At 40.0% G+C, this 25,209-nt stretch overlaps 1 protein-coding gene across 3 annotated transcripts in view; it reads right to left on the reverse strand.

The window, feature by feature from the left end:
• elp6 (elongator acetyltransferase complex subunit 6) overlaps positions 1-25,209 on the reverse strand; it is a 59,739-nt gene that overhangs the window by 16,348 nt on the left and 18,182 nt on the right. For 2 of the 3 annotated variants that reach the window (XM_043687919.1, XM_043687920.1), the window contains exons 2-3: positions 7,136-7,214; positions 1,393-1,463 (exon numbers count right to left, since the gene is read on the reverse strand). In XM_043687919.1, coding sequence (XP_043543854.1) covers positions 1,393-1,463; positions 7,136-7,214 — 150 coding nt within the window. Of the gene's footprint in view, positions 1-1,392; positions 1,464-7,135; positions 7,215-9,367; positions 9,428-25,209 lie in introns of those variants that run through there. The other variant, XM_043687918.1, reaches the window with a different exon arrangement.

The raw sequence follows: 25,209 nt of genomic DNA on the forward strand, positions 1-25,209 counted from the left end.
AAATATGACACCAAGCTGTAAAAACAGTTGTGAGGTCAGATGACCAAAAGCTTGGTCCAACGTAGGCTTTACAGAGTGCCTCAAGGGAGAAGTGGTGGTGAGGATAATGGACAAAATTTCACAGCTTAGGGCTGTGATGCAATCAACTACCAGTGAAGCGATTAAAGTCCAAGATGGTCAAAAGACCAGAATTTGATAAGTACTGATGTCTTGGAGGGTTTGGAGTTGTCAGAGCAATTTGATCAGCTGATCCAAATGTCAGAATTCCATAAACCCCTTGTACATGTTATTGAAACGTGAAATCAGAGAACACCAATCAAGTGCTGGATAGTTATTGTGATTTATATCAACTTTAATATAATTTATTTTAGAGTTTGGATTTTGAAATAGTGGCACGTAGGTTATGACCTGAGTAGGAGGGTGGTTAATAATTAACTTGACATTTTGTTTAAACCAGTATAAAAGAGTGCGCCCTGGAATGATCATAGAAAGTTGTTTGCCTGAGGACAGTTTTACAAGCAGACAGAGTAAACATTGAGGAGCATTGGCATTTCAGTTTAGAAGGATTTGGAATTTTCTCTTTACTTAGGGAAAACTCCCACAGCTTAGAAAGATTTTGCATTCAATTCATTGACCAGCTGGTTGAAGATAGATGTATGAGAAAAAAGCTATTTCAGGCAATGGGATACCTCACAGCAAGTATTTTAGTTTGAAAGTTTCAGACCAGAATGTTTGATTATTCACAGCTAAGAAAATCTTAACATACAGATGCGAATGTACCTCGGAAGAAGCTATCAAACATTTAAGAGCAGGAATTTGAAAGAAACAGTTAAGTCAAACTAATAGATGTGTTAGAGAAATAAATTAATTCTCCCAGTATTTGGGTTATATAAAGTGATTACGTTGAGACAGATGATATTGTACTTTTACTGCATTTTAAAGTTTTCCAAATTGTGTTTTGAGTAAACACCTGGTTTTATTTAATTTTATTTATTTTTGCAAAATAAATTTTTACTTGATTGTTAAACTCAAACCTGCAGCATTGTATGCTTGTATTTCACCAAGGTGAAACAGCAGTTTGTTAACTAAAAACAAAACAAAATGATTCATCAAGCCAGATTTCAGTCAGACTTGGCTTATATCAGTTGGGACTATAATAGCGTTAATAGTGAAAGGGGGACAGATGACCGAAGCAACTATATTTCAGAATCAATTACATGAACCTTTTTAGCCTCAAGGTAATGCTAAATTGACAGGTGGGAACATAGAATAGTGTACAATATTGGAAATGTATAGAACCTGAAGTGACACAGTCACAGTTTAAACAAAACACACACTACACATACAGCAAAGTGATCTTGAACAGCAAGCCCAGCTATCTGCCATACTTACTAGCTTTTGGGCAACAAGACTATAATGATTGAAAGACTGGACCAGACCAAGAAAGCAAACCTTGCAGCCTCCTGTGAAAATGAAACAAACATTAGGCCAAGTACTTCCAAACAAGCTACATACATAAACTGTTGTTTACTTTGTATTTTTAAAAGTGCTCTCTCAGGAACTGTTGTCTCCAGAAATCCTCAGCTTCTGATTTGATTCCAATAATTCCTCAAAAACATAGCCCGAATGAAATTACACCATACCAGTCAGAATTTCAACTGGTCATATTTTAGATATAAAAGTTACACAAAATACCTGAACACTCCTGTTAATGCACAGGGAACGAACAGGTGGAGACGAAAGAATAGTAGTGCCACAAATGTGTAGTGATATCAGTAAATTTGTAAAAAAAATGTAATCATTATTTAAAATGGTCAGTCTTATAAAATGGCTCCCAGAGGTGACATGACTACACTTATGGATTTGGTGTTGGAACCAAATTGACCCCATCAAGAAATGACCAAAGAGCTTTTGAAAGGCAATAAACAATTCTACAGTTAAACAGACAGACTCTCTTCAGGCTGGCTGTGCCATAAGTGAAAATAACATTTCACCAAAAGAAACCTGACAGAATGAAAGCTATCATGGGCGGCACGGTGGCACAGCAGTTAGCACTGCTGCCTCACAGCGCCAGAGACCCGGGTTCAATTCCCGCCTTAGGCAACTGTCTGTGTGGAGTTTGCACATTCTCCCAGTGTCTGCGTGGGTTTCCTCCGGGTGCTCTGATTTCCTCCCACAGTCCAAAAATGTGCAGGTTAGGTGAATTGGCCAAAGAGCTAAATTGCCCGTAGTGTTAGGTGTAGGGATAAATGTAGGGGAATGGGTCTGGTGGGTTGCTTTTTGGATAGTTGGTGTGGACTTGTTGGGCCAAAGGGCCTGTTTCCACACTAAGTAATCTAATTTAATCTAATCTAATCTAAACTAATGGTTGGCACAATTAAAAAGTCAAAAAAATGGATCTGTATCCTAGATCAAGTTAATCCAATACCTACTATGGAAGCACAATGCAACAATTTATCATAGCAGCCATTTGAGAGCTTTGAATTATGCAATAATCTGGCTGTAATCTATGACTGTGCAGAGATTTCAGGAGGATGATCAGAGCACTAACATGATGACACAGGAAGAGATCCAGGGCTGTTGAACTGAACAAGATCACTAATTGCTAAAACCTGAAGGTTGCTGAAAGAAAGGGACAAAGGAGGCGTTGTCATTCATTCACTCCCTAGAGTTCTGCTTACGCCATCCCCAATAACTCAGAAGTCCACACACCTGTTGAATCTGCAACCCCCTCACTTCAGAAGGGGGACTTCAAAGTGAGGAAAGAGATCAATCTGAGACTGGTACAGTTGAGAACAGAAGTGAGTCAAACAGTCAGGGCAGGCAGGGACAAGCTAGGACTAATTAATTAAACTGCATTTATTTCAATGCAAGGGGCCTATCAGGGAAGGGAGATGAACCTAGGGCACAATTAGGAACATGGGACTGGGATATCATAGCAATTACAGAAACATGGCTCAGGGATGAACATGACTGGCAGCTTAATGTTCCAGGATACAAATGCGAGAGGGAGGACAGAAAGGGAGGCAAGAGAGGAGGGGGAATGGCGTTTTTGATAAGGGATAGCATTACAGCTGTACTGAGGGAGGATATTCCCAGAAATACATCTAGAGAAGTTATTTGGGTGGAACTGAGAAATAAGAAAGGGATGATCACCTTAGGATTGTATTATAGACCACCTAATAGTCAGAGGGAAATTGAGAAACAAGTTTGTAAGGAGATCTCAGTTATTTGTAAGAATAAGAGGGTGGTTATGGTAGGGGAATTTAACTTTCCAAACATAGACTGGGACTGCCATAGTGTTTGGGGTTTAGATGGAGAGGAATTTGTTAAGTGTGTACAAGAAAAATTTCTGATTCAGTATGCGATGTATCTACTAGAGAAGGTGCAAAACTTGACCTTCTCTTAGGTGTCAATGGGGGAGCACTTTGGGGCCAACAACCACAATTCTATTAAATTTAAAATAGCGATGGAAAAGGATAGACCAGATCTAAAAGCTGAAGTTCTAAATTGGAGAAAGGCCAATTTTGACTGTATTAGGCAAGAACTTTCAAAAGCTGATTGAGGGCAGATGTTTGCAGGTAAAGGGACAATTGGAAAATGGGAAGCCTTCAGAAATGAGATAACGAGAATCCAGAGAAAGTATATTCCTATTAGGGTGAAAGGAAAGGCTGGTAGGTATAGGGAATGCTGGATGATTAAAGAAATTGAGGATTTGGTTCTGAAAAAGAAGGAAGCATGTGTCAGATTTAGACAGGATAGATCCATGAATCCTTAGAAGAGTATAAAGGCAATAGGAGTATACTTAAGAGGGAAATCAGGAGGGCAAAAAGGGGACATGAGATAGCTTTGGCAAATAGAAGTAAGGAGAATCCAAAGGGACTCAATAAATTTTGCTAAATTCCATGGTGCTTATTAGAAATGCAGTTTCTGTTCACCTCAATCTAAAAGGCAGTTTCTAAATACATTAAGGATAAAAGGAAAACTAGGGATAGAATAGGGCCCCCGAAAGATCAGCAAGGCAGCCTTTATGTGGAGCCGCAGAAAATGGGAGAGATACTAAACTAGCATTTTGCATCAGTATTTACTGTGGAAAAGGACATGGAAGACATAAAATGTAGGGAAATAGATGGTGACATTTTGAAAAATGTATATAATACAGAGGAGGAAGTGCTGGATGTCTCGAAATGCATAAAAGTAGATAAATCCCCACGACCTGATCAGGTGTACCCTAGAGCTCTGTGGGAAGCTAGGAAAGTGATTGCTGGGCCTCTTGCTGAGATATTTGTATCGTCAATAGTTACAGGTGAGTGCCAAAAGACTGGAGGTTGGCTAACATGGTGCCACTGTTTAAGAAGGGTGGTAAGGACAAGCCAGGGAACTATAGACCAGTGACCCTAACATCGGTGGTGGGCAAGCTGTTGGAAGGAATCGTGAGGGACAGGATGTACATGTATTTGGAAAGGTAAAGACTGATTAGGGATAGTCAACATGGTTTTGTGCGTGGGAAATCATGTCTCTCAAACTTGATTGAGTTTTTTGAAGTAGTAACAAAGAGGATTGATGAGGGCAGAGTGGTAGATGTGATCTATATGGACTTCAGTAAGGCGTTCGACAAGGTTCCCCTTGGAAGACTGGTTAACAAGGTTAGAACTCACAGAATACAGGTAGAACTAGCCATTTGGATACAGAACTGGCTCAAAGGTAGAAGACAGAGGGTGGTGGTGAAGGGTTGTTTTTCAGACTAGAGGCCTGTAACCTGTTGAGTGCTGGTCCTCTACTTTTCGTCATTTATATAAATGATTTGGATGTGAGCATAAGAGGTATAGTTAGTAATTTTGCAGATAACACCAAAATTGGAGGTGTAGTGGACACGAAAGAAGGTTACCTCAGATTACAACGGGATCTTAATTAGATGGGCCAATGGGCTGAGAAGTGGCAGATGGAGTTTAATTCAGATAAATGCTAGGTGCTGCATTTTGGGAAAGCAAATCTTAGCAGCCTTTATACATTTAATGCTAAGGTCCTAGGGTGTGTTGCTGAACAGAGACCTTGCAGTGCAGGTTCATAGCTCCTTGAATGTGGAGTCACAGGTAGATAGGATTGTGAAGGCGGCATTTGGCATACTTTCCTTTATCGGTCAGAGTATTGAGTACAGGGGTTGGGAGATCATGTTGCACCTGTACAGGACATTGGTTAGGCCACTGTTCGAATATTGCATGCAGTTCTGGTCTCCTTCCTATCAGAAAGATGTTGTGAAACTTGAAAGGGTTCAGAAAATATTTACAAGGATGTTGCCAGGGTTAGAGGATTTGAGCTTTAGGGAAAGGCTGAACAGGCTGGGGCTGTTTTCCCTGAAGCGTCAGAGGTTGAGGGGTGACCTCAGAGGTTTACAAAATTATGAGGGACATGGATAAGGTAAATAGACAAAGTCTTTTCCCTGGGGTAGGGGGAGTCCAGAACTAGCGGGCATAGGTTTAGGGTGAGAGGGGAAAGATATAAAAGAGACCTAAGGGGCAACTTCTTCACGCAGAGGGTGGTACTTTCACGGAATGCGCTACCAGAGGAAATGGTGGAGGCTGGTAAAATTGCAACATTTAAGAGGCATTTGAATGGGTATATGAATAGGAAGGGTTTGCAGGGATATGGACCAGGTGCTGGAAGGTGGACTAGATTGGGTTGGGATATCTGGTCGGCATGGATGGGTTGGACCGAAGGGTCTGTTTCCATGCTGTACATCTCTATGACTGGCAGCTTAATGTTCCAGGATACAAATGCTACAGGAAGGACAGAAAGGGAGGCAAGAGAAGAGGGGAGTGGCATTTTTGGTAAGGGATAGCATTATAGCTATACTGAGGGAGGGTATTCCTGGAAATACATCTAGGGAAGTTATTTGGGTGAAACTGAGAAATAAGAAAGGGATGATTACCTTATTGGGATTGTATTATAGACCCCCTAATAGTCAGAGGGAAATTGAGAAATAGATTTGTAAGAAGACCTTAGTTATCTGTAAGAATAATTAGCTGGTTATGGGAAGGGATTTTAACTTTCCAAACATAGACTGAGTCGGATTGGAAGATCCTGAGGTTAGAAGTGATGTCTGAAGGGTTAAATGTTTGTTATCATAAGGTGAGGCATCTTGGTGCGGATTGCTGGAAGTTGAGAGGTGTTGTGTCTCACTGAGATTGCAAGCTGGAAATTAAGCTCTGCCATTTCCAGAATTACCACAAAATGAGATGATGATATCAATCTGCAAGATTCCCAATTTAGTTGTCTTTAGACCCAGGTTGACAGAAAGCAAAGACTAGGTTTCTGTAGAGGCATAGAGTCATAGAGATGTACAGCACGGAATCAGACCCTTCGGTTCAACTCGGCCATGCCAACCAGATATCCCAACTCAATCTAGTCCTACCTGCCAGCACTCGGCCCGTATCCCTCCAAACCCTTGCTATTCATATATCCATCCAAATGCCTCTTAAATGTTACAGTTGTACCAGCCTCCACCACTTCCTCTGGCAGCTCATTCCATACACTCACCACCCTCTATGTGAAAAGGTTGCCCCTTAGGTCTATTTTATATCTTTCCCCTCTCACCCTAAATTTATGCCCTCTAGTTCTGGACTCCCCCTACCCCAGGGAAAAGACTTTTTCTATTTATCCTATCCATGCCCTTCATAATTTTGTAAACCACTATAAGGTCACCCGTCAGCCTCTGACGCTCCAGGTAAAACAGCCCTAGGCTATTCAACCTCTCCCTATAGCTCAAATCCTCTAACCCTGGCAATATCCTTGTAAATCTTCCTGAACCCTTTCAAGTTTCACAATATCTTTCCGATAGGAAGGAGACCAGAATTGCACGCAATATTCCAACAATAGCCTAACCAATGTCCTGTACAGGTGCAACATGACCTCCCAACTCCTGTCCTCAATGCTCTCACCAATAAAGGAAAGCATACCAAATGCTTTCACTATCCTATCTACCTGTGACTCTACTTTCAAGGAGCTATGAACCAGCACTCCAAGGTCTTTGTTCAGCAACATTCCCTTGGACCTTACCGTTAAGTGTATAAGTCCTGCTAAGATTTGCTTTCACATCAATTCAACACTGGCTGCCTAAAAATACAATGCCACTTACCTTTAAGATAAAAAGAAAGGAAGTGATGTACAAGGAAACTTCCATCTGTCTGCTTATCACAAAGGAGCACAGCTTTTCCCTGTTTTGGAGAGGCAGAGAAAAAGTTGTTTTCACATGCGAAGCTTCTTCACAGAGCAAACAAAAGGAACAGGAGTAGGTCATTCACACACAATACCTTAAACTTTATGATCATAACACTTTGGCTTTGATTACTTACATGCAGAAATTGTTTGACGATACTAAACTTTGCTGAATCCTTTAACATTTTAAACACCTCAATCAGATCCTGGATTAGTGGTGCTGGAAGAGCACAGCAGTTCAGGCAACATCCAAGGAGCAGCGAAATCGATGTATCGGGCAAAAGCCCTCTTCCAGCACCACTAATCCAGAATCTGGTTTCCAGCATCTGCAGTCATTGTTTTTACCTCAATCAGATCACCTAATATAGGCAGCATGGTGGCTCAGTGGTTAGCACTGCTGCCTCACAGCGCCAGGGACCCAGGTTGGATTCCAGCCTGTCTGTGTGGAGTTCGCACATTCTTCCTGTGTCTGCGTGGGTTTTCTCCGGGTGCTCTGGTTTCCTCCCACAGTCCACAAACATGTGCAGGTCAGGTGAATTGGCCATGTTTAATCACCCATAATGTTAGGTGCATTAGTCAGAGGGAAATGGGCCAAGGTGGGTTTCTCATTGCAGGGTCGGTGTGGACTTGTTGGGCCAAAAGGCCTGTTTCCACACTGTAGGAAGTCTAATCTAATCAAAAACGTTCCTAGACTCAAGGGAATAAAGCAAATTTTGAAACATGTCTTCAAAAATTAATCGTTAGAACACTGGTATCATTCTGATTCATCAGTGCTCTGCTCCCTTCAAGGCCAAATTAGTCCCACTACTCCATCGGTCACAACATGAAATAAAATACTTTTGTTACTCAGATGATAAATTCAATATGCTATTTATATCAGATTTTAAATGGAAAGGTTTATCAGACTTCTTACACAATTAGTGTTTACCAAAACAAAGCCTATTCAAATGAGTCGACAGTTAGTTAGCATAAATCACGAATATATAACTATAAATGCTTCTCTTGCCAAATATCCCCAAGCAGACAAACGTGCATACACACTTCAAGGAGGATGAACCATCCATGAATAACAAAAGTGGTCAAGGAGAATATCCAAAATCTAAGACATACAAAGCAGAAAAAACTAGTTGTAGGTCAGAGGATTTTATTTTTTTAAAAAGGAATCAGCAGTGGCTAATTAAAAAGCAAATAACAAGAGAGAAAATGCATTATGAAAGTAAATTGGCAGAAACAAAAACAAAGAAAGGGTTTTTCCAAGTGTACAAAATAAAGGAGTCTAGCAAAATATTGTGGAACCCTTGGGAATGAATTTAGGGAATTAATAAGGGGGAAAAACAAGGAAATGGCAGATAATTTAAACACATTTCACATCAGTGTTTATGACAGAGGATACTATAAACATACCAAAGATAGCAAATAAGGAAGGTGCTAATGGGTGGAAAAATCTTTTAATAGTCTCAATTACAAATGGCAAAGTATTCAACAAACTAATGGGACTAAAGGCAGATAAATTACCAAGACATGACAATTTGCATCCAAGAGTTTTGCATCCAAGAGAAAGTGCAGGAACTGTTCAAAATATTCTCCTACACACTTGATTTTAAACTTCCAGCAATTGAAAAACCAGTATGTAACACCCATATTCAAGAAGGAATGGAGACAGGAACCAGCTAGCCTAATAGGTACCATTGGGAAAATGCCACACAAAAGAGCATTACACAAGATAGGAGTTCACCATTTTAGTGACAACGTATTAGCAAGATCAGGATAATTTACTTATTTTAGATTGGAAAGACATAACTAGTGCAGTGCCACAAGGTTCAGTACTAGGACCTCATTACACCATCTATATTAATGACTTGAAGGAGACAGCAGAGCGTACTACATTTAAATTTGCTGATGATACAAAACTAGGAAGGACATTTCTTAAGGACATAAGAAGTCTGCAAGGTGATGTAGATAGGTGGGGTCTCTGGATTAAAAACTTGGTAGATAGCATTTAATGTAATCAACTACGAGGTCATGGACTTTGGTGAGAATCAAAAGGCAGACTACCTCAGAATTACAGAGGGTAGATCAATGAGAGAATTTAAAAGAGAAGATAGATTTTTGAAAGAGTAAAGGAGCAATTTATTAGCCCAAATAAGGTTGCCTTGATGTAAAAGGCAGTCACTGGCAACGCAACATTTTTGCTCATTCTTGAACTAAGGCTGTAACAAAGCCATGAGTTGAGTGGTATGGTACTGGAAAAGCACAGCAGGTTAGGCAGCATCCAAGGAGCAGGAGAATCGACATTGCAGCATAAGCTCTTCATTATTGTGCCCAAAATGTTGATGCTCCTGCTCGTTGGATGCTGCCTGACCTACTGTGCATTTCCAACACCACACTCTTCATTCTGATCTCCAGCATCTGCAGTCCTCACTTCCTCCCAGGAATTGAGTTGTCCTGACAGAACACACACTAAGCATTAGTAAAAATGTTATTGCTGAACAAGTGTCATTTGATTGTATGTCGATTACCACTTCCATCACTTTATTCATGATTGAAAGTAGACTGGTAGGCACCACACATTAGGTATGTCCCTTTTCAGTCTAGATTGAACCAATGCTGATCTTTAGATTTGATGGTCATGATAGGGTGGGGAATATGCTGAGTCATGAGATTACAGACTGATTGAATACAATTCTGCTTTTGGCCCATAGTACATCATGGATGCGCTGTTATTTGCTACATCTGATCTACATCTTCCCAATTTAGCACCATCGAGTCAAAGATGTGTAGCATGGAAACAGACCCTTCAGTCCAACTCGGCCATGTTGACCAGATATCCATTTGCCAGCACTTGGCCCATATCCCTGTAAACCCTTCCTATTCATAGACCCATTCAGATGCCTTTTAAATACTGCAACTTACTAGCCTCCACTTCCACTGGCAGCTCATTCCATACACTACCCTCTGTATGAAAAGGTTGCCCCTTAGGTCCCTTTTATATCCTTCCAGTCTTACCCTAAACCTATAACTATCAAGTTCTGGACCCCCCCCCCCCCCCCATCCCAGGGAAAAGACTGTGTCCATTTATCCTATCCATGCCCCTCATGATTTTATAAACCTCTATAAGGTCACCCCTCAGCCTCCAACGTCCAGGGAAAACAGCCCCAGCCTATTCAACCTCTCCCTATAGCTCAAATCCTCCAACCTTGGCAACATTCTTGTAAATCTTTTCTGAACTCTTTCAAGTTTCACAACATCCTTTTGATAGGATGATGACTAGAACTGCACACAATATTCATGATGGAGAGTATCCTTAGAGTGAAGTACTTGACCTCCACAATGACTAATGATCACGCTTATCAATATTGCCACAGATAGATGTGTAAGGAGATGGTGAGGTTGATTTCACGTAGGTTTTCACTCCTTTTGGCTCCCTCATCATCCGTCACATCCTCAAAGACATGGCTAGCTCAGTCAGTAGAGGTGCTTCCTGGTCACAGACACTGAAGTCCCCAGAGTACATTCTGTGATCTTGACTCCCTCAGCATTTCCTCCAAGTAGCATGAGTGCTGATTCATTTAACCAGGAGTCTGGAGTCAATGTTGAGGCCTCCTTGGGCAACTCCCTGAATTGTAGACCATTGTCTCATCTCTGCTGGATCCATCCTACTGGTAGGACAGATACATAGTGATTGTGATATCTGAGTCAGTCATACTTGGTAGGGTCATACAACATGAAAAACAGACCCTTCATCCAACCAGTCTATCCCAAATATAATAGGAGAAAGTGAAGACTGCAAAATGATCAGAGTTGAAAAATGTGTTGCTGGAAAAGCACAGCAGGTCAGGCAGATTCTCCTGCTCCTTTGATGCTGCCTGACCTGCTGCGCTTTTCCAGCAACACATTATCCCAAGTATAATCCAAAACTGAACTAGTCCCACCTGCCTGCTCCGGGCCCATATCCCTCCAAACCTTTGCTATTCATGTATGTATTTAAATGTCTTTTAAAATGCTGGATTTGTTCCTGCATCCACTACTTTCTCAGTAAGTTCATTCCACGTGCAAACCACCCTCTAAAAAAAAATTGCCTCATGTCTTTTTTTTTCCAAATCTCTCTCCTCTCACCTTAAAAATATAACCCCTCGTCTTGTAAATCACCCATCCTACTATTAACCCTTTCTATACTTCAATATCTTATAAAACCTTTCAAGCTGCTATATTCCAGTGTAAGAAGTCCCAGCCTATCCAGCCTTCCTTTATAACTCAAATATTCCAAACCCGGCCACATCCTAGTACCCTCTCGAGCTTAATAATATCCTTCCTATAACTGGGTGACTAGAACTGGACACAGTATTCCAGAAGAGACCTCACCAATGTCCTGAACAACCTCAATGTGACTTACCAACGTCCTGAACAACCTCAATGTGACTTACCAACTCCTATACCCAAAGGATTGAGCAATGAAGGTAAGCGTGCCAAATGTCTTTTTAATAACCCTGTCTCTCGTAAACATAAGCTTCAAAGAATTATGTACCTACACCCCTAGGTGTCTGTTTTACAACACTACCCAAGGCCCTACCATTAACTGTATAAGCCCTACTCTTGTTTGTTGTACCAAAATGTAATATCTCTATCTGCCATTTTTCAGCCCATTGACCCATTTGATCAAGACCCCTTTGTAATCTTAGAAAACCTTCAACTGTATCCAACTGGCAAACTCACCCTGAATCCCATGTTACCTAATTTTACTAATTAGTCTACCATGCAGAATCTTGTTAAAGGTTTTACTAAAATCCAAATAAACAATGTCTACTGCTCTGCCACCAATATTTTTGGTAACTTCCTCAGAAGAAAAACTCAATTTGTGACATGATTTTCCTTGCACAAAACTATGTGACTATCCTTAATCCTTAACCTCTAAATACCCATAAATCCAATCTTTTATAATTATATCCAATACTTTATCCACAACTCACTTGTCTATAGTTCCCTAGTTTCTTCTTACAACCTTCTTAAACGAAGGTACAGCATTACCTAACCTCATCAGGCACCTTACCTTTGATGATGCAAATATTTCTGCAAGGAGCCTCAATTTCCTCCCCTACTTCCCTCAATGGTCTGGGATAAATTAGATCATGTCCCAGAGATTTATCCATCTTTAAATTCTCTAAACCCTCCCAAACTTTCTCTTCTGTAATATGAACTGTTTTTTAAAACAAAGTTTATTTCTCTGCATTGTCTCAACTCCATTTCTTTCTCCATTATAAAAAATGACATTAAAAACTTATTTAGTATCTGCCTCATCTACTGGGCTTCAACACAAAGTCTATCTTTAAAAGGCCCTACCCTCTCTCTCTAGTTACGCTCTTGCTCCTAATGTATTTGTAAGTTCCGTAAAGACAAGTGAGTAAAGTGTAAACTCCATTTTTCTCTTCCAAATGCTGCCCAATTAAATATTTTCAGACATGTCCTGCATTTAAGAATTCCAGTAATTAACTTTTGCATTAATCTATTTTACTCAGCACCTAAACTGCATTTGTCTTCAATCCTACTCCTAAATGGACCTTCATCAAGATGTGGATTAGTGGTGCTGGAAAAGCACAGCAGTTCAGGCAGCATCTGAGGAGCAGTAAAATCGATGTTTCGGGCAAAAGCCCTTCATCAGGAATACAGGCAGAATGCCTGAAGGGATGTGCCTTTGAAGGCAGGATTTTAAAAGAGATAGTCTCAGCTAACATCCAAATGAGATTTGAGTAAATAACAAACAGAGGCCCCCAATACAATTGAATTCCAGAGGTGAAGTGAGAATGACTGACATCACAGCTACATTTGACAGTGTGTGACATCAAGGAGCCCTAGCAAAACTACAGTCTATGGGAAGCAGGGGCAGATTTATATCCAGCACAAAGGATGATGATTGTGGAGATCAGTCTGCTCAGCTCTAGGACATTTCTGCAGGAGTTCCTCAGGGAAGTGATCTCGGTCCAACCATCTTAGTTGCTTCATCATGACCATCCTTCCATTATTAGGTCAGATATGGGGATGTTTGTTGATGACTGTGCAACATTCATGACTCCTCACATAATGAAGCAGATCATGCCCAAATGCAGCAAGACCTGGACAATATTCAGACTTCAGCCAATTAGTGGCAGGTAACTCATATTATAGAAGTGCCAGACAATGGCCATTGCCAAAAAAGAAAAGAATTAAACCATTGCCCCTCTGCGCTCAATAGCATTATTATCACTGAATACCCCACTATGACTATCCGAGGGACAAGGGTGAGGGTTATTATTGACAGTCATCTGAATTAGACCAGCCAGTGAGATCCAGTGGCTAGGAATTCTGCAGCAAGGAAATCACTTCTTCTTTCCCATAAAGCCTATGCACCACAAGTCAGAGGTGAGATGCATCCACTTGCCTGGTTGAGTGCAGCCTAACTGACATTTTGTCCACCACCTTCAACATTCACTGCCTTCACAACCAACGTGCATTGAGCATTATCAACATCACCTCCTGACCCCTCAACTTCTACTACTTAGTCAGACACAGGCAACAGATACACGGGAGAACAACCGCTATCAGATTCCCTCCAAGTCACACAATATCCTGATCTGGAACTCATCACGGGGCAGCACGGTGGCTCAGTGGTTCGCACTGCTGGCTCACAATACCAGGGTTCGATTCCCGCCTCGGGCGAATGTGTGAAGACTGCATATTCTCCCAGGGTCTGCATAGGTTTCCTCCCACAATCCAAAGAGGTGCAGGTCAGATGAATTGATCATGCTAAATTGCCCATAGTTAGGTGCATTCGTCAGGGATAAATATACTGTAGGGAATGGGTCTGGGTTGGTTACTCTTCAGAGGGTCAGTGTGGACTTGTTGGGCCAAAGGGCCTGTTCCATACTGTAGGGAATCTAATCTAAGTTCTCTTTGGATTATTCTTAACCTTATCTGCCAATGCTGTCTCATATCCTCTTTGCCCTCCTGAGCTCTTTTTAAGAATGCCCCAAAACTCTATGTTAAGAGATTCAATTGAACCAAGTTGTCCACATCTAAAAGAAGATTCTTATTCTTGACGAGAAACTCAATTTCTTTATTGCTCCATTGTTCCTTAGCCAACTGGCCTTACCCTTCACTCTAATAGGAACTCTTATCTCACCCTTGAATACCTCCCACTTATCAGATGTCCTTTTACCTGCAATCTACTCCAATCAACTTTCGAAAGTTCTTGTCTCATACCATTAAAATTTGCTTTACTTCAATTAGAAAACTAACTGTTTGGATCTCCATAACCATTTTGAAACCATAAGAATTATGATCCCTCAACCCAAAGTGTTCTGCCACTTTTACTTCAGTCACTTGGCCTGCCTTATTGTCCAAAAAGATCTGGTTTTGCTCCTTCTCTAATAGGAGCATCCATATATCAATAAAGAAAATTTTCTTGAACACATTTGACAAATTCTTCACCATCCAAACTTTAAACATTATTGTAACCCCCAGGCAATATTTGGAAAATTAAAATCCCCCATAATTACAACTTCATGCTTACATATATCTGAGATCTCCCCACATATTTGTTTCTCAAATCTTTCTTTTACATAATTTCTACACATTTTCACTGTCTGATTTTCCAGAAGTATTTTCCCTAGTCGCATCATTAATGTATTCCTTAATCAAAGACACCACCCCCACTCCCCTTTTTTTGCCTCCTTTCCTATCCTTTCTATGGCATCTAAAACTTGGAACAGTGAGCTGCCAGTCTTGTCCATCTCAGCCAAGTTTCCATAATAGCCATAACATCCCAATCCCATGTTCTTAAACATGCCCTTCATCAACCTTACCTTGTATTGAAATATATGCAATCTAGTTCTTCAGAATTATTACATACTGACTCACTCTTGTCTTTCTAATTGACGTGCTCTCCTCACATTCAGAACCTTTCCCATCAATCCTTCCATTTACACTGCTATTTAGAATTTCTCCCCTCCCCCCCAGTCTCAGTATAAAGTCTCCCTTGATGAAATGAACAAATCTCCCTGCTAAGATATTGATGTCTTTCCACTTCAGGTTAGACCTACCTTTTTTTTTCAGCTCTTATCCATTCCAAAAGACATTCAATTGTCCAAAAACCTGAATCCCTGGAACAATGCACCAGCTCTTCAGCCATTGACTTTATTCCTTTATCCTTTTGTTCCTTTCTTAAAAGCTTGGTCACCATTCAGTTTAATTCTGAACAGTTGTGCCTTCATTGCCAAAAACTATACAGCGTCCAAGTAGTGTTTCAATGTACTTTCAACACTGCATCCTGAACAAACATAATTGCTCCCAGCTATGCATCAGTGCTTCTAATCACACGGCAGTCACTGGTTGCAACAGATAAATTTTTGGATCCTATAGAAGTGAATATGACTAAGGCATTCCACAGTTAATAAACCCCACTGTCACTCAATACTCAGACTATTAAACTAGTCAATGTCTGCAGCTGAGGAGAGAGAAAGTAAGCAACAAAACGTGAAACCACTAAGTAGATGAATGGACAGGGATTTCAGCAAGTTCTCCATTGACAGTTTCTCGCTTGAGGAGAGCTCTAGGACCAATGGCATGCATGTTTTGTTTTAATTTTGCTCCCAAAGATCACTTTACAAGCAAAACTTTTGTAGTCTAAGAAATAGAGCAACACATGTGAAAGCCCCACAAATAAGCAAATAACTTGCCTTAAGTTTTGGATGAGTAATAAATATTGGCCCAAGAGAACTGACCACTGCTCTTCATTCCAAGCAGAGAGCAGTTTCTTTCCTACAACTGCATTGCCACAAATGCTACTCGTAGGTTAAAAATTATTAGAATCAAAGAACAGAATCCCTACAGTGACAGGGTTGGAGGGTTTGAGATATAGCAAGATGCTGAACAGACTGGGACTATTTTCCCTGGAGCATCAGACACTGAGGGGTGACCTTAGAGGTTTATAAAATCCTGAGAGACATGGATAGGGTCAATAGACAAACAAGATATTTTCCCTCGATGGAAGTGGGGGTCCTAAATTAGATGGCACAGGTTTAAGATTACAGGGGAAAGTTTTAAGGCGGACAAAACGAGCAGCTTGTTCACGCAGAGGGTGGTGCAGGTTTGGAGTGAGCTGCCAGATGAAGTGGTGGAGGCTGGTATAATAACATTTAAAAGGCATGAGTATATGAATAGAAAGGGTTTAGAGGGATATGAGCGAAATGCTGGAAAATGGATCTAAATTTAAGATGGCATGGTTGGCATGGACAAGTTGAACTGAAGTGCTGTATGTCTCTATGACGCCATGACTCTATTTGCCCCATCAAGTCTGCCCTGACCCTCAGTATCCCTGCTTGAGAGTACAATAGGAATTCTGTGGAAAACTGTTGTAGAGGCAGAGTTCATTTACTTAAGAAATACACTTTCCTGGGAAAAAAAGGAATCTTAAAAGTGAGGAGTTTTATTTTAGTAACTCAAAAAATTATTAAACCTGTTCTGCAACATCTGCCTATCTAGCTGAACCAGTTTTTCTTTCAAATATCCTGTCTTTCACAATAACGTAGGATTTGAATAGCATTTCCTGCAGATTACACTGTCACCCATAAAGGCAGTGATGAAACAGAAATCACAAAATCAAAGTCCAAGGACCCCATGCCAAAATGTTCCAATTAAACCTCACCTGGAAAGTAATGTTCAAGTCTGGCCAAGAGATAATAATAAAGAGGAAGTGTTGAAACCCTGGAGATAATGGAAAAGAAAATCTAAACAACCATGATTTGGTGGCGTCAGAGGTTTCAAGAAAGCCTGTATGAAATTTACCATAAACTCAAGTAAAAGTCAATCTTGTTTAACTTTGTTAAAAATTGACTTTTAATTCAAAATATATAAACTCATTCTATTTAGCATCACTTCTGCTGATGTATAACTTACCCTGGTGCAAACTTGTTTGATAGAATCATAGAACAGTGTACTGTTGATGGTAGCTAGTGTCAAGATAACAGTGCTACTGGAAAAGCACAGCAGGTCAGGCAGCATCTGAGGAGCAGGAAAATTGATATTTCCTCCCTGCACACATCAACACATGATACCACCTTGCTCACGGGTGCGATGTTCCTGCCAATGGCACTCTTTAATAAGGCAACAAAATGCAATGATAGGTAGATAATCTAGTTCACACCTCAGGTTGTTGAGATTGCAGAGCAAGTCAAATAATTCTGTAGAAGTTAGAGAATTCAAGATATTGGAAAAGAGAGGAAGCACTATTTGAGAGTCTAGATTAGATTAGATTAGATTACTTACAGTGTGGAAACAGGCCCTTCGGCCCAACAAGTCCACACCGCCCCGCCGAAGCGCAACCCACCCATACCCCTACATTTACCCCTTACCTAACACTATGGGCAATTTTTAGCATGGCCAATTCACCTGACCTGCACATCTTTGGACTGTGGGAGGAAACCGGAACACCCGGAGGAAACCCACACAGACACTGGGAGAATGTGCAAACTCCACGCAGTCAGTCGCCTGAGGCGGGAATTGAACCCGGGTCTCTGGTGCTGTGAGGCAGCAGTGCTAACCACAGTGCCACCGTGCCGTCCACCTAGGCAGATGCCAAAGAATAAACGTGCAAACAGAAAAGTTTACTGCATGGCTGCAATTGGAAATTAAGTTGCAAAATACATTAATGAAAACTGGTCAGAACAGATTTAGTTTTTGTGGATCTACCCCATTTTTGGACTGAAAGCAGCAGCAGGACATTGGAGATTTCAAAGTCAGCCCTCGATGGTGTACCAGGTTTATGAAGAGAAACAATTTTGCACTGTGATAGAAGGTCAACATTTTACTATTTTAATTGTAAATGCAATAACAAAAAACACATTTTTCCCCCTTTTGTGCTCCTTTTGTGGATGGTGTTTTTGGGAACAGTATCCAATTTTTCACCTTTGTGATAATGTGGCAATGGGGAGGACGGATTTCAACTTTTTCAAAATATTGCACTTGTAAAAGTTAGCTCCTTACTTTTTGATTAAAAATTTCATCTTTAAAAATTGACTTTTACACACTAGTATGTATGATGCACTTTCCAAAGTTGGAAGGGTACAGCAAGGAGGTAACAAAAAATAACATACTACCCAGAGAGTTAAACTTGAAATACCTCTCCATGTTGGCCTTGCAGTAGATGCTAGGGATGCAGGTTCAAATCAGAACAAAGCAAATTTGAAACTGACACAGAAGGTTCTTTTGGACTAACAAAACTGACATACAGAAAAAACCCACTGATTAATATAGTTGCAGGAAAAGCCAAAGGATTGCTTAGCATCTTGGATTTCAGGACAAGTAGGACCATAGGTTCATTACTGACAAGAGTTGGGTGTAATTAGGCTCCATAACTACCTTCTGAAAGAGTCACTGCAGCAATCCAATGCACCACTTTGTGGCCATAATCAAATGTTATAATGCAATCAGTTATAAAATTCAGAAGCACGCAAGGATCTATAGACAAAAATATTAAAATGGAGGACATTGTGAAAGAAATTAGAATAAGTAATACAGGGTGAAAAAGTAAAAAAATATGGATTTCAGGGTTTTTTTTCCTCCTCCACTACTTGACCAGTCATATATCCTTGTCAAAAAAAAAAAGCATGGTGCTGGAAATGCACAGGTCAGGCAGCATCTGAGGAGCAGGAGAGGCGACGTTTTGGGCATCATCCTTGGTCTGTTAATTAGCCATATTCTCTTATACATTGCAGGTTATCCTTTATATCACTGCCTTTTTAAAATTAACTGCCCTTCAATTGTAAACTTTTCTTGCGCAGAAGAAATGCCAACACACCTAAAAGTTTAATTCAGCTTCTTTTCATAGATACAAAAATAAAATGAGGTGTCAAAACGGTAAAGCTACAATACAGGGTGACTTGCATGCGAAACAGCCACATGCAGCACGCATCAGACAAAGCCATGTAATGGACAGCCAACAAGTCAGACCTAACCTCTACAGTCCTGAAAAGTAGTGAACAATAAAACAACTAACAGAAGGCAACAGCTCCACAAGCATTCTCTTTGCCAACAATGGGTTAGCCCAGCACATCACTGCAAAAGACAAGACTGAATCATTGCATCTATCTTCAGCCAAAAGTATTGAGATGATCCGTCCTGGCCTCCTCCCAATGACTCAGGAATTACAATGCCAGTCTTCAGCCAATCCCATGTGGCATCAGAAAACAGCTGACGGAATTGGGTTCCACAAAAGGTTTTGGGTCACGATAACATTCCAACAATAGCACTGAGGTTGTGGGCTCAAGTAGCCACCACACCCCTTAGCTAAACTGTTCCAGTACAATTAAAACTATTCAAAAATATAGATAATTGCTCAGGTACATACTGTCAACAAACAAAAACGACAGAACAGATCTAATCCAGCCAGTTAGCACCTAATCTAATCTTGATCATCAGCAAAGTGAAAGATGATGTCATTGAGAGTACTATGAATGGAAGTTTTTCAATAATAACCTGCTTACTGATGCTCAGTTTGGGTTCTACCTAATTATATAATTGCAAACATGGACAAAAGAGCTCACAGTAAGTGAGGGTGACTGTCCTTGACATCCAGTCAAGGGGATCTGACCAAGTGCCCTATCAAAGTACCCTAGTGCTGATGGGAATCAGAGGGAAAATTCTCACAAACTCGAATTCTATCCAGCACAAAGGAAGGTGGCTGTAGGAGTATGAGTATGCCATTTAGTCCATTGAATCTGTTCTGCCATTTAATGAGATCATAGCTGATCTGGTAATTGTCAACTCTATTTTCCTTTCTTATCACCAGAACCCTTACTGATTAAAAGTCTATTTCAGCCTTGAACAAAGAATGAGTCCACCTCCACAAGCTAAAGGATTCCATAAACTGACTACCCTCAGAAGAAATTCTTCCTTATTTCAGTCTTAAATGGGCAAAACCTTCTTCAAATTATGCCCTCTGGCCCTAGACTCTCCTACAAGGGGAGAAACTCTTAATGTTAAGTCATCAAAGAATCTTATGTTTCAACAAGATTTCTTTTATTCTGGTTAACTCCAATGAAAATAAACCCAAATTACTCAACCTCAGAAGAAAATCTCTCCAGATCAGGGATTAATCTCATATTAGAGCCCTTGCTGATTTTTCATTATCATTTTTGCTTCAAAATCAATTTTGCTTGGAGCTGGGAACTGAGAGGTAAAGACGGGTTTGAACTCATCAGTAACTGCTTGTGTTAAAAGGAAAACAGACCAAACAAGCTTTCATTTGTGAGGTCAGGTTTGGAAATTAATTGCAGGCTGGTTCCTTATCAAGGTTCTGCAGATGCTTAATCACTGGGGAAGAGCATTATATTTAAACAGAGCAGACATTGACTACTTTTCCAGGTACTGACTTCATTAATAGCCAATCTGGAAAAGACCTTATGCTCAAAAAGACTGCAGACATCAAATCGTAATGGGGACCTTGTGGAGAAGATGGTTAGTCCATCCAGAGTATGAACTGGGTTTGGACTGGCTGTTGATGCTACAGCATTAAAATTCAAAAGCTCCCTGCCTAACCTCTCACAGCAGCTCTTGGAAACTCAGTAGAAAACTAAGTATTACTACCCTTCTCAAAATGAACAGAAGAGGTACCATGATCATTCTCTTCAGAAAATCAATTAAGAAACCATCATCTATACCTGTGGAACAACATAGCATGGAAACCACTTAAATAATCTGGCCAGTTTTGCTATTTTAATTTATTTATCTCTTAACAGTATTTATTTGTCTGTCTTGAGACAACAGGGCTAAAAAAAGGCTTTTGCTTTCAAAACACAAAATAACTAAATTATTTTGTCGTTTAATTTTGTCTCTGCCAAAGTTACTGCATTGTTAATAAACTAAGTCTTTAAAGATAAAAACCGGCGTCTGGTATTGATTGTCAACAGAGTTGGGAACAGATGCTCAAGAAGTTTAATTAGGAACCATAGAGGTCAATTTTGGGAGTCTTTGAATGGCCTGTGCTAAAAATAGAGAGATAGAAAGGCTGACTTGGTTAGCTGTCTGTATCATAATACTAGTGAATCTTTTAAGCCTGCCTCCAATGTCAGTAACTTTTCCTGTCCATGCCCCTCAGTCAAGTCCTCTCTCAGTCTTCTCAGCTCCGAAGAAAACAACCAGAGGCTATCCAACTGACCTTTATAGTTAAAACTGCTCCATCCTAAGCAACATCATGGCAAATCTCCTTAGCACCCCTTCCAGTTCAATTCCATCCTTCCTACAATCTATAGACAGTACTCCAGCTGTAGCCTAACCAAAATCCTGAACAGCTCCAACATGACCTCCCCGTTCTTAAAATCTATATCATGACTGATAAAGGCATATATCCTTTACGCTTTAATAACTCTATAAACCGGACAGGCTACATCCTGTGATCAATAGACAAGCACCCAAGATCCCTCGGATCGAGAGCTTCCGGGTACAATGTTATTACTTGAGTACACTCGTCTTATTTCTTCTGCTAAAGTGGAAGATCTCTCATTTTTCAGGGTTAAAATTCCATCAGCCACTAACCTGTCCATCTGACCAATCCATCTATATCAGGTAACTCAAGACCTTCTTACTGTTATCGACTGGCTCATCTTTGTATCATTCTCAAACTTATTGTTCCACCACATTTTCCTATGGATCATTTGTATATAAAAGAAGTACCCAGCATTAATACCTGTTGAATGCCACTGGACACCAGCTCCAATCACACAAAGTGACTTTTACCACCATTCTGTCTCCTACCACTAAGCCAATTTCAGATCCAACTTGCCAAGTTACCCTGAATCCCATGTGATTTTAATCTGGTCTGCTACGCAAGACTTTGTTTAAACAGATTTCAGCAAAGCCAATGATAATCAACTGCACTACCCTCATATACACAACTGGTCACCGCCTCGAAAAATTCAATCAAATTTGTTAGGCATGACTTCCCATTGAAGCAGCCAAGCTGACTACTCCTGAAATCTTCTCTCTCCAAGTGGTGATTAATTCTTCTCAGGTTTACAGGAATGCTACTTCTAAATTCTTCCTGACTTATGATTTCTTTTACATTCTCAAATTTTCTCTAGCTTTAGTGATCAAAACCACTAATCTCACAGCATTTCTTTTTCCCTTAAACTTTACAATGTTTGCACAAGTTCCTTTCTCACTGCACTAAATTTTAAGTCCTCATAGCACTGAGTATTACTTTTAAAATTTTTCAAACTGTAGATTCTCTGACAAGTTTGCATATACAGTCAAAACTTTACCTGTCAAAATACAAATATTAGAGGTTCAAACATTGACAATTGTGATCACTTTGTCAGTCCATCCAGCTTTTCAAATGAGGAGAGCTATCTTTCCACCCCACTCAGTATATTTAGGCAGTAGCACAGGTCCTTAGTTAATCAATTCCCTCCTGGGAATTGAAATGATCCTGAGCTCCATTCCATCTTTAAACTATTCACTGTCCAAATCATTGTACCTAATGTACTCTCTCAGGAGATCATGCTACTTTTAAATTCCACCATCCTCTTCAGTTAGTCACTGATCTTCTCTCCTCACTTTCTATTTTCCAGTTTTACTTAACCTCTTTCCAGTTGAATTTAATTATAATTTTCTTAACTCTAATGACCCTTACCACAGCTCTTTTCTTCTAGTCTTATTACTCAAACTTTCTCATTTCCTTTTCTCTTTTGTTCTAATTCAAGTTATTTTCATTTTGGAAGGTATCTTAGCTAATTCTAACTGTGACACCACAATTTCAGGTTTTTCTACTTCTAGATGTCTAAATCATCTGAAGCATCTCCATACACAATATTGATTTTTCTATCTTCAATTTATCTGGGAAATCCATTTAGACTGAGCCAAAAGGTTTCAACTAATCCACTTGTGCTTTCTACTCCCACAGAACACTTAGCAATGTTCAAAGTCATTTTCAAAATATACAATAAATTTCACATCACAACCAGCCAGCAGCTCCACATACCCACTTTTCATGGAAAGAGCCACTCAGGAGCCCCTTAAATTTAATGAACCCAGGTCCCAAGATTTCCCTGTTGTCTTGGTCCCAACCAGATATTCCAAAATGACATTCAGCTCGACAGATCACGTTTATAAATTTAACGTGGCATTCTTTCATTGAAACAAACACACAAGGCTGCAAATTTTGTTTTAACAATACAACAAAAATCGATTTTGTTTTTATTTCTTTTGTTTCTTTTTTTATTTCTTTTATTTCTTTCTCTGAAGAAAGTTTGAAAAGATTTCAAAACATGGCAAAACAAAATCTCATGTACTCCCCAAATCTATCAATTTATAGTTTTCAAAATGCAGAGAAATTTTGATTTCCTGCACCCTCAACTGCTCTGAACAATGCTTTTCCCCCATCTTTAATATAATATCATTAGATTCCCTTTGAACTGAATTCAAAAGCTATTAACTAAATTAAAGCAAAACTTACTCATCCAAACTTCTGCTAAGATTATGGCTTCATGTTCCTTTTTCCTTCCCCTTTCGTAATATCCTCCAAAAGTTAAAGAGATTTCCATTTACCCTCCAGAAGTATATCAGGCATCTACCCTCTGATACAGACTGGCTTAAAATCAGTTTTGAAAAGACTGCCCTGGTCAATTATTAAAACATGTTACAAAAACAAGATAGACTAATACCCAAATTTAATTGTAAAGAGAAATTTTTTCACCACAATATAATAAGTGTGCCCACATTAGGTCAAAGGCTGTGAATTCTGTAGTGAATACCTCAACGCTTGCCCATTATTGACATAGCACAAATCATCGAATAACTGCCACTTGATTGGAAAAGTACACCAACAACAGTCAAGAAGCTTGACACCATCCAGTTTGAATGAAATCCCATCTAACATCTTCAACATTCACTCCAATTATCACTGACAGGGAAGATGCAATGTGCATCATCTATAAGATGCAGGCAACTACTAAATTCCTCAGACAGAACCTTCCAAACCACGATTGCTGGAAGGACAGGGGCTGCACATCCATGGGAAGATCACCGCCTGTAAGCTCTCTCCAAGTTGCATAGCATTCGAAGTTGGAACTGTATCACTGTTCATTCACTGTAAATCCTGGACCTCCCTTCCAAACAACACTGTGCGTGTTCTCCACACTCCAGCGTTATGCCTCAAACGCAGAGTGCTAGAAACCATTATTCTCGCACTTCTCACAGTAGTTAAAGACTTAAGAGTACACAACATTCCCTGATGTATCAGTCTTTCAGATCCAAGTTGACAAAAAGCATGGACCAAATTTCAGTACTTAAGAATTATTACAATTAAACAGACTCTAGCTATAGATAAATAATTATGTACCATGGATACTAACCAATCTAGAGCAAAAGGAAAGGAATATGATAATGACCACCAGAGGGAGTAACAAGGGAAGCAGTGGTGGTCTAACGTGGATTTTCAGATGGTATATGATAAGGTACCACATGTTCAGCTACTTAAGAACCCATGTATTGGAGGGAGTATATTAGCACAGATAGAAGCCTCCTGTGGCACAGTGGTAATGTCCCTAAGGGGCACAGACATGGGTTCAAGTCTGACCTGCTCTAAACATTTGCCATAACATCTCAAAACAGGTCGAGTAAAATAACTACTATCCATAGAGGACTGACTAATAGATGAACGTTGGGATAAGGGTGGGGGAGTATTTTCAGAATGGCAAGCTGTAACCACAGGATTCACACAGTAAGTGCTGCAGCCATATTTATTTACAATATATATTAACAACTTAGACATGTGAATGTACTGCTAATGACAAAGAAAAAGGTAGAAAAACAAATGGTGAGGATAGCAGGATCTGCTGAGGGATATAGACAGGTCAAGGGAGTGAGCCAGAAAATTAGCAGATACAATGTGGGAAAATGTTAAGTTACATACTTCAACAGAAAGATAGAGGAACTGATCATTATTTAAATGGAGAAAGACTGCAGAAA

The sequence above is a fragment of the Chiloscyllium plagiosum genome, chromosome 4 (genome assembly GCF_004010195.1).
Source record: "Chiloscyllium plagiosum isolate BGI_BamShark_2017 chromosome 4, ASM401019v2, whole genome shotgun sequence".
Lineage (NCBI taxonomy): Eukaryota > Metazoa > Chordata > Chondrichthyes > Orectolobiformes > Hemiscylliidae > Chiloscyllium > Chiloscyllium plagiosum.